Source organism: Drosophila miranda, chromosome XL (assembly GCF_003369915.1).
Source record: "Drosophila miranda strain MSH22 chromosome XL, D.miranda_PacBio2.1, whole genome shotgun sequence".
Classification (NCBI taxonomy): domain Eukaryota; kingdom Metazoa; phylum Arthropoda; class Insecta; order Diptera; family Drosophilidae; genus Drosophila; species Drosophila miranda.
This window is the reverse complement of record NC_046673.1, coordinates 6,872,269-6,882,366: the sequence shown is the minus strand read 5'-3', so window position 1 is coordinate 6,882,366 and position 10,098 is coordinate 6,872,269. Positions and strand designations below refer to the sequence as shown.

The 10,098-nt window shown below is 47.0% G+C and overlaps 2 protein-coding genes across 2 annotated transcripts in view; one reads left to right on the top strand and one right to left on the bottom strand.

Annotated features, from left to right (window-relative positions):
- LOC108155125 (glutamine-dependent NAD(+) synthetase) overlaps positions 1-6,364 on the top strand; it is a 34,695-nt gene extending 28,331 nt beyond the window's left edge. The window contains exons 3-6 of the mRNA XM_017285771.2: positions 1,788-2,078; positions 2,289-2,378; positions 2,441-3,874; positions 3,943-6,364. Coding sequence (XP_017141260.1) covers positions 1,933-2,078; positions 2,289-2,378; positions 2,441-3,874; positions 3,943-4,642 — 2,370 coding nt within the window. The 5' untranslated portion in view covers positions 1,788-1,932 and the 3' untranslated portion in view covers positions 4,643-6,364. The remainder of the gene's footprint in view (positions 1-1,787; positions 2,079-2,288; positions 2,379-2,440; positions 3,875-3,942) is intronic.
- Positions 6,365-7,657: 1,293 nt separating this feature from the next.
- On the bottom strand, positions 7,658-9,554 carry LOC108164522 (inosine-uridine preferring nucleoside hydrolase). Its single transcript, XM_033390050.1, has 2 exons — positions 9,186-9,554; positions 7,658-9,119 (listed from the first exon to the last, which is right to left on the bottom strand). Exons 1-2 carry the CDS (start codon positions 9,411-9,413, stop codon positions 8,277-8,279), a joined length of 1,071 nt encoding a protein of 356 aa, XP_033245941.1. The 5' UTR covers positions 9,414-9,554; the 3' UTR covers positions 7,658-8,276.
- Between the last annotated feature and the right edge of the window lie 544 nt (positions 9,555-10,098).

The window sequence follows — 10,098 nt, the reverse complement described above, 5'->3', positions numbered from 1 at the left end:
CTCTCTCTCTCCGTGTTTGAGCGCTCCTACGCGTCGTCCTCCGGTGGCGAGTGAATGAACGGCCACCAATGCCGGATACCGGATTACTGGCTACCGGATGCCGCTTGGCAGCCGGAAAAAGCGGCCCCAAACACTTCGTGACAATGCGCTCGGGGGGTGGGCCTGCGCGGGGCTGGCAAACAAATCAAAGCGAATTAGTTGCATTAGTGTCAGCTATCAGCAGCAGCAGCAGCAGCAGCAGCCGACTGGGGCAGGAGGATGCCCGGCTGCCGTCGATGCCAATGTGTTGTCCCAGTCCCATTTCCACTTGCCGATTCCCAGTTCTAGTCCCCAGTCCCCAGTCCCCGGGGTGCCAACTTGGGCTTGGCGTGCCAGTGCCAGCGCCTCCAATAATGCACATGCGAGTGTAGTCCATGGAAAACAGGGTGCTGAATGGAGGCATAAAATCATTTATCGATTGCCTTGATCTTGCGATCCAAAAGAATTTGAAAAGATCACCTCTGGCTAGTGATGGCACACAGCACGCTCTCTCTCTCTTTCGACTCTCTCGCTCTGTGTGTGTACACACTGATCCAGTGTTCACCCGTTGTGCGCTAGATAATCGCAGAACATGTATTGTGGCCCCCACCTCCCCTCTTACTGCCCCTTCCACTGATTATGTGCCATTAAAACTGGCTGCCAATTGGCAAAAGGTTTTGTTCTCCCTCCTTGGGGCTCGGCTTATGCTCCATTTTAAGCAGTTTTTTCTGCTCCTGCTCTGTGCTGCATTTTCTGCACTTTGGCGCGGTTCAAAGTTCAATGCATTTGTCTTGCTACACGCAGACGCGCGCAGCAGACCACCTGACAGGTGGCCCATGCCACACACCACACACACTTGCAACACGCGCTCTCAGATATTGTCGAAAAGAATTCTAAACGCAACTTTCTCGTACGTGTGCCAGCATTGCTTTGATGGTTTGAGGCTTTTGGGCTTTGAGGTTTGGGGCTTGGGAGCGTGTGTTCGTTCCCCCTGTCAGGCGGCCATCAACAAACCAGGAGAAATGAAATATGCGCGAGTGGTTCGCAACCGTATGAACTTTGAACTTAATGCAGAGTTTTCCCACCTCATGCATGCATGCATGCCGGAGAGGGACAACGAGACCGAGAAGGAGGCGTGTTCGTTGCGTGTTTTAAACTTTTGGGTAGCCTCGGAAAAGTAAATTTGCATACGGGGGGTTTTTCGGTGGCTGGTTCGAGGATGGAGAGCTTTCAATTTTTGTTGCTCGCCAAATGCCAAAAGTGCGTCGTCCATGAATGGCGATGACGGTGTAAAGGTGTGTTAAGAGAAAAGCCAGACCTCTCGCTTCCATGAATGAGGATGGGACGATGCAAAAGCCCCGCTTCATCCATTCGTCTGCCTGTAGTGGTTGAAATGTAAGGGAAATTCCATAGCAATTGAGATATTCCGACATCATAACATCATCTGGGGTCCCCTTATCTCTGACAGAGTCCCTCGGCCTTTTTATATTCATTGACGGGCTACGTCAGTTGGTGGGCTGCTCCACTCCTGCCCTGCCCTGCTTGCCCTGCCACTGTTTTGCTCCATTTGTTTGATCAATATAGACCCAGATATACCCACAACAAAACAAACACCAACAATAGGACCCAACACAGGAACCGCAACACAGAACCAAGAGCTGAGAGACTCGAAGAAGTCGCTGCATCGCGCGCGGCAATCAAATTAATTGCAACTCCATTGTCCATTAAGCCTCTAAAGACCTCCCTCCGTTTTCGTATCCATTTTTCAGTTGATAACTGCCGATTTTTTTGAACTGACAATAAAAGAAACCTAAGCGCAAAAAGGAGCAATAAAAGCCAACAGCGAAACAATCAGGAGACCACACAAAACTTAATACAAAATACAAAAATAAATACAAATACTAACAAATAGAAATGGGACGCAAAATAACCGTGGCAGTGTCCACACTGAATCAATGGGCCTTGGACTTTGAGGGCAATTTGGCAAGGATATTGCAATCCATATTGGAGGCCAAGGATATGGGCGCTAGCTATCGCACTGGACCCGAGCTGGAGGTTAGGTAAGTTCCCTTCAAGAAATGTAATTTCCTCGCCATTCGGAAGCCAGCAATTAGAGCGCTACTATATCGTCTGACTGCCACAGGGACCAAATGGGAGTGACCGAGGAGTGCTGTTCCATGACGCGCGAGATGTGTAAAGACTATTTTTAGCGCAAAGCTTCATCTCAAGAACATATGTATGCTTTTATTGTTTTCCCCCCAAAACTACAGCGGCTACAGCTGCGAGGATCACTTTCGAGAGCCGGACACGTATCTGCACTCATGGGAGGTGCTTCTGGAGATCATGATGTCGCCCATTTGGTAAGTAGAAGCAACGTAGTAGAAGGATTCTGCCCAAATTCTGATCCTGCTAATTTTTACAGCGAAAACATGCTGGTGGATGTGGGTATGCCGGTGATGCATCGCAATGTGGCCTACAACTGTCGCGCGGCCTTCTTCAATCGCCAGCTGCTGCTGATCCGGCCCAAAATGGCCATGTGCGACGATGGCAACTATCGGGAGTCACGATGGTTCACCGCCTGGACCAAGTCGATGCAAACGGAGGAGTTCCTGCTGCCGCGCATGATATCGCAGCATACGGGTCAGCAGACAGTGCCGTTTGGCGATGCAGTGATCGCCACGCGTGACACCTGCCTTGGCTACGAGATCTGCGAGGAGCTGTGGAACGTACGGAGCAAGCACATCGAAATGTCGCTGGCCGGCGTGGAGGTGATTGTCAATGGATCCGGGAGCTACATGGAGCTGCGCAAGGCCCACATCACCTCGGATCTTATAAGGAATGCCAGCTTCAAGGCGGGTGGGGCCTATCTGTTCAGCAACCTGCGTGGATGCGACGGCCAGAGGGTGTACTTTAATGGCTGTTCGGCGATTGCCCTGAATGGAGAGCTCCTCGCCAGGGGCCAGCAGTTCGCCCTGCAGGACGTGGAGGTTACCCTGGCCACGATTGACCTGGAGGAGATACGGGCGTATCGAGTGAGCCTGCGCTCGCGTTGCACAGCAGCTGCCAGTGCGGTCAATTATCCCCGGATCCACTGCGACTTTGAGATGTCCACGCACAGTGACATCTTCAAGACATCAACGCCGCCGCTGCACTGGCCCAGCCACACGCCCGAAGAGGAGATCGCCTTGGGTCCGGCCTGCTGGCTCTGGGACTATCTGCGTCGCTCCGGACAGGGCGGGTTCTTTCTGCCCCTCAGCGGAGGCATCGACTCGAGCAGCTCGGCCACCATTGTGCACTCCATGTGCCGCCAGATCGTTCAGGCCGTGCAGCTGGGCGATGCCCAGGTGTTGCATGACATCCGGAAGATCCTAGCCGACACGGAGTATACGCCCGACAATGCGGCCACGCTGTGCAACCGCCTGCTGGTCACCTGCTACATGGGCAGCGTCAATAGCAGCAAGGAGACTCGACGACGGGCCGCACAGCTGGCGAACCAGCTCGGTAGCTATCACATCGAGATCAGCATCGATCTGGCGGTGAATGCCCTGCTGGGCATCTTCAATGCCGTCACCGGACTGACGCCTCGCTTTCGAACCCAGGGCGGCTGTGCCCGCCAGAATTTGGCCCTGCAGAACATCCAATCACGCCTGCGCATGGTCCTGGCGTACATTTTTGCCCAGCTTATGCTGTGGGTGAGGAATCGACCGGGTGGACTGCTTGTCCTGGGCTCGGCGAATGTGGATGAATCGCTGCGGGGATATCTGACAAAGTATGACTGCTCTTCGGCGGACATTAATCCCATTGGCGGGATATCCAAGACGGATCTGCGGCGATTTCTGATCTACGCCAAAGAGAAGTATAACATCTTTATCTCTGTTCGCTGTTTGATTGGGATCTCTAATGGTGATCTCCCGTTTTGGATAGGTACAATCTGCCCGTTCTGGAGTCTATTATCGAGGCACCGCCCACCGCTGAGCTGGAGCCGCTGCAGGAGAACGGGGAACTGCAGCAGACCGATGAGCAGGACATGGGCATGACCTATGATGAGCTGAGCGAGTATGGGCGCCTGCGCAAGCAGTCCTTCTGTGGGCCATACAGCATGTTCTGCCGTCTGGTGGCCACATGGAAGGGCGACCTTAGTCCCAAGGAGGTGGCCGACAAGGTGAAGCATTTCTTTCGCTGCTATGCCATCAATCGGCACAAGATGACGGTGCTGACGCCATCGGTGCATGCCGAGAGCTACAGTCCCGACGATAATCGCTTCGATCATCGGCCGTTCCTGTATCGGCCCAACTGGAGCTGGCAGTTCAAGGCCATTGACGATGAGGTGGACAAGCTACAGCCCATCTATACGCCCTCATCGATGCGACCCAGCAGCGAGGATCTGCTGTTGTCCACGCAGCGTTCCTCGCGCCTCGATGACTCGAAGCACTCGTCGCCGCTCTCGTCGGCCTCGGGCTCTGCCTCCCTGGATGTGGGCATTTCGACGGCGGCCGTGCCCCTGGCAGCTGCTGCCGCTGCCGCTGCTGCTGCACCCGGCCTGGCCAAAAAGCCCAGCGGCTACTCCAAGGTGCACGTGAATGTCCTAGGAAAGATCAAGGACCGCACTGGAATACCTGTCTAGGCATAAGCATCGATAAAACGCACTGTTGGAATTCTTGTTTGTTTTTTTTATACATATACATATATATATATACAAGGATTATATGTAGGATTAGCCATAGCCTCCGCCTATTCCGAAATTTAAATCTTGTTCAGATCTTTATAGAAAAAATCGTACTCCAAAGCCTTTGTAGCATCATTTTTCCAGTTGGCCTTATCTTAAACAAAAAATGACTTATTCCTAATTATATATACATACATATATGCCCAATGCTAAGAAAACTAGTCAACGCCAAAACAAACAAAAAAACTTGCCCTCAGTCCTACTTTTTCTGATAGATGTTTTATTGCGGTTTTTTTATCAACATTTTTTAATTAAAAGCTCAGCAAAGTAAGAATAAATTAGGATATTTTTGTTAAATTTTTTATTAGCACTCGGCACTTGTATTGGTAGTCGTTTAAGGCATTTTTTTTTACAAATATCTATGGATAAACGGCTAAGCTGCATTCGTTCTTAAAAACCTCCCAAAAGTGGAATGAAAAACGCAAAACAGTTTCTTTTTAATTACTTAAAATAAAATCCTAACTTGTTAATAAATGTTGGAGCCCCAAGTCTATCAGAAAATGTCGGTTTAATGCCAGAAAAAAACACCAAGCCGGATTTTGTTGACTAGTTTTGAAACGGAGCAAAATTTGTGCAATCTTTTGTCATCGACTATTAGCCCATCTGTAGTCCCCACCCCGTGACCCCTGTTTCATGTGTGATTTTTGATAGCAGTTTTTTATTTAAGCACTTTTTTGGGGCTTTAAAACAAATCAAATTTTAAGTTGTTCGCTTGTGTAAAGTGCGTTTCAGAGCCATAAGTGCTAAGAATTTGTAGGAATTGATGTAGGTTAATTTTAGAATTGAAAAAAATACAGAATCGAAGCATAACTTATTCGCAAAATGCACTCTAAATTAAGAACTCTTCAATGTCTTAGTCTATATCTAGTTGAAAGCAATAACTGAACCTTTTGGAGGCCTAATCATAATTGTTTACACGATCTTTTCGATTGTATTTACTGCCCTTTTGGATAACTAACCTAAACTGTGAGCTATTCGATAGAATAGTATATAAGCCAGTGGATTGGATAACTCATTATATACGGGTACTAGTAGACCCCCATCCAAAGCCTCCGTCTCTGAAACGCACTGCCAGAAATTGTTATCTGCCGTAGAGCGCGCACATTCTACATACAATATTAAACCAGTTTAGAGTCAATTATATTCTAGGAATCACTCGTAGCTCGTGCAAGTTTTGTTTTGTTTCTAATCTGCGGCAATCACCTGACATCTGTCTTATCAGCTTATCAGACACCCCCTCGACCGTAAACAGCGCTCAGATTATAACCGAGAAGAAAAAGACAGAAAAATACGGCTACTGCAAGAGAGGAGCCCCACATGTGTTTGCAATATAATGATACGAGTATCGTAGATGGCAACAGAGAAAGACCAGCTGCTGCCTTTGATTGGACAATGTCTCCCCTATGAGATCCAAAATTTATTTAGTTTTTTAGATAATTATATATGCTATACAAACATATATGTATTCTATTATATAGAAACTGATAATTATACACACCTAGAGACTTTGTGCACGTGGCATCGCCAATTCGAACACTGTTATGGAACACTCGCATCAATTTATTCACTGATTGTACATTTATCAAGGAAATATATACACCAGACATTTTTGTAGTTTGATATTGCCCCACGCGTGTTGTCTTCTAGGACTACTGCTGCTCCAGCTCCTCCTCATCCTCAACCTTGCATAATGGCGTGCCTTCATTGTCCGCTTGGGGCAGGAAAGCCGTATAAGAAATTATTGTGCGGAAGGGCTCTGCCATCGATAGCATCTACCCATCTGCCCCTCAGTTGATCCAGTCCAGAGTCAACCCTAATTCGCCATCGATGCAAGGCTCCCATGGTAGGCTTAAAGCGGGTTGCTTCAGACGCTCGATGACTATGTGCGCTGCCTTTTGGTCCATCATGAAGTTGAATTCCGCGCTCTTGGTGACGTTTAACTTGCCCAGGATGTTGCCGCCCACACAGCAGAAAGTCCACTTTACCGGGTGTCGCCAAGGCCATTCAGGTCATGGAAGTAGGATTTGGGCGTTCAGTGTGCCATCCTCCACACTGGTGTTGCTCTGGACACAGGTGACGGCTGTCATCATTATTTGAATCATTGTCAGCAATTGTATCCACTTCCTCCGGAGGAGAGCCCCTCTCCATTTTCGGCAAAGCAGATTGCGTTTATTATATTGCATGTCGGTTTCAGATCCCACTTTGCGGTATCTGAATAGGTATACAAGCAACAAATTCATGAATGCACTGAATAAATGCCCAATCGAATACATTTTTAGGCTTAATGCAGACAAACTAAGTCACGAAAGTTGCATATTTTGTGCTCCATCAAAAAGGGGAGCGCGAGTCAGCGGATCGCAGTGCGTAGTGCGACACAATCTGTACATGGAGGCAACAATGCTTGAACTAATACCGATTGTTGATCTTAAAAATGCAATAGGTACTCTTCCCCCACAGCCTGAAATATTCATTATCTTTGTACCTAAATTCCCTGCGCATAGATAATACAGATAATACAAAAATACAGAAATAGAGCATTAGAGATAATATCTTTGCATAAAGGATGTCTCCTTATGAGATAAAAAATTTATTTACATTTTTAGGGATTTTTAATTATTCAATATAGAATATACGTACATATATAGAAACTTATATAGAATACTTACAGTGGCGAGCACATGTGGATACATGTTCATAACTTTTCAGTTTAAACGCCTGTAAAATCTTTAAAAATGCATCAATCCTTGTGATTTTTTTTTCATAGATTCTTTAATTTAGTGGGAATGAAAAAAAAACAATAATTTCAATTCAAAGAGATCCTTTTCCTTAAGAAATTTTAATTTGTTCAAAAAAAGTGCATGTATCCATTTTTGCAAGCTTAAAATTGATTTACTTTAATAATTTTTTTAAATATTTGTTCCAAAGGGCCTTAGCTTTTATCACATTCCGAATAAGTTTGGGCATACTCCCGACTAAATTTAGTAGGTGCCTGCAAGGTATCATGTGCCACTCCGACTACACGCGCACCCAAAGGCTCATCCAATCCCTTTGGTGTAGACTCGTACTTTTCCAATTTTTTTCAAGCAGAGCCCAACGATTTTCAATGGTATTTAGATCTGGGCTATTGAGCAGGCCACAGGATTAAGTGAAAACTCGAATTGTTGGGACGATTTTTACGAATTTAGCCGTGTGCAACGGGTTACCGTCTTGCTAGAAATTGATCTCGGATATGGGGTAGACACATTTTCTATCAAATTTGACAAATTGGTTCCCAAAATATAAAGATAATTTTCTTTCTTCATTATTCTATCGATTTTAACCATTTGGAGAAAACTCCACCAAGTGTAGCAGCCCTACACCTTCAGGCTTCCTCTGCCATGCTTTATTATTTCCTTGACCTGATTCTTTTTCAGCTTTCCGCATCAATTTATTTACTGATGCAAACATACACACATAGATTCAAAACAAGGATTCAAAACTCTTTGGTAGTTAATTATTTCACGAGTTTTGTCTTTGGACGGGGATTCCCTTTCTAGGATTGCTGCTGCTCATCTCTACACAATTTTTCCATATCAATGTCCGCTTGGGGCAGGAAACCCGTATAGGAAATGATTGTGCGGAAGGGCTCTGCATTGAGGCGCCGGATCACGCGAACATTCTTCGTCTTGCCATGGATGGCATCAACATATCTGCCCCTCAGATGATCTAGCACCATTTGACCCCGAGTATGGACGCCGCACAGCTCCACGGTGGCATAGTACTCGCGTTCATCGGCGATCATCTGCTGAGGGAAGAGATAGGCGGCCGTGAGCAGGGCATCGCAGCTGACCCACTTCTCGAAGCCTCGCGGCACCAGCATGGCTCTCTCCACGCGGGTGAGGAGCTCAACAAACGGATGCTTGACCGCGCCCAGGACATTGAGCCGCCAGTTCAGAGTCAATCCGAATTCGCCATCGATGCAGGGCTCCCATGGCAAGATCAAAGCGGGTTGCTTCAGACGCTCGAGGACTATGTGCGCTGCCTCCTGGTCCATCATGAAGTTGAACTCCGCGCTTTTGGTGACGTTTCCCTTGCCCAGGATGTTGCCGCCCATGATATAGACGCCGCCCAGCTTGTCCAGAAACTTATCGCCATATAAATTAATGCAGCAGGCGAAGTTTGTGAGTGGGCCACACAGCAGAAAGTCCACTTTTCCCGGGTGCTGGCAGGCCAGGCGATACATGGCATTCACCGCATGCTCCTCCGACCGTAGATCGTCGGCATTCACGGTTGGATAGTCGCCCACATCGCTGAGGCCATCCAGGCCATGGAAGTGGGATTTAATTACCCAAGTGCGTGGCACAATCGGATCGGCGCATCCCTCAAAGACGGGCACCTATTCGATCGACAAAAAGAAAGGACAGTTGGAGACGAATGTCTTTATATGGATGGAAGTACTCACATCCAGCCTTTCCAATGTGGAGAGCACTCGGAAGGCGTTCAATGTGCCATTTTCTACACTGGTGTTGCCCTGGACACAGGTGACGGCTGCCACCTTGAAGCTCTTCCTCCCAGCGATGCGGAGGCCCTCTGCGCGCAGAAGCATTGCCAGGCCCCAGGCATCGTCCGTGCCGATGTCGCAGTCGTAGACCACAAAGCTATCGTAGTCAGACGCGCAGGTGTGGGCCATGGTTATTCTGATGTCTGCAGTGAGCTCATCCTCTCTTTCCGCTTCGTTTTTGTTTTTTCCTTCTGTTTTGCTATCGCAATAACAGCTGACGGACCTATCGCCGTCTATTCGATAGGCCTTACACAAAAACTTCTTTCTTATCTGGGTGTTTGGAGAGGGGGAAAATTAAATATTAATCTAAATTGTGCTAACAAGCAGTTTAATTTATGACTTACGTATAAGGTGCTGTTTGTACGTGCAATAAAGAGAATGAGGGCGGCATGTGGAAACCAAAGTTTCCTTGGGGGGAAAAAAGAACGTCTTACAATCTAAAGATACCCTGGTTTTACCCTCGTTACGGATCATTGTGTTAATTCTTTGTAGATTTGTGGATGATGGCGAAGAAATGGTTCAAATATAAATGGCATTCAGATAGTTTAAGGACTGTCCTCCAATGGGACAGCTTTTAAATAAAGAATTCAATGAAAAGTCAAAATTAAAAGATATTTGTATATCTATACTAATGGTTTTCGTTAAAAAGAATCGAAATGTAAGGGGAGAAAAGATAAGGCAACATTTCTCTAGTAACTAGAGTCTAGTTGCTCAACTGCTTCCATCCTCCTGTTACGTATAGCTACAAACAGGGTATATTTTTTAGCTGTAAATGAAATAAGAGAGTAGCATGCTCGTGTGGGTTACATATTTA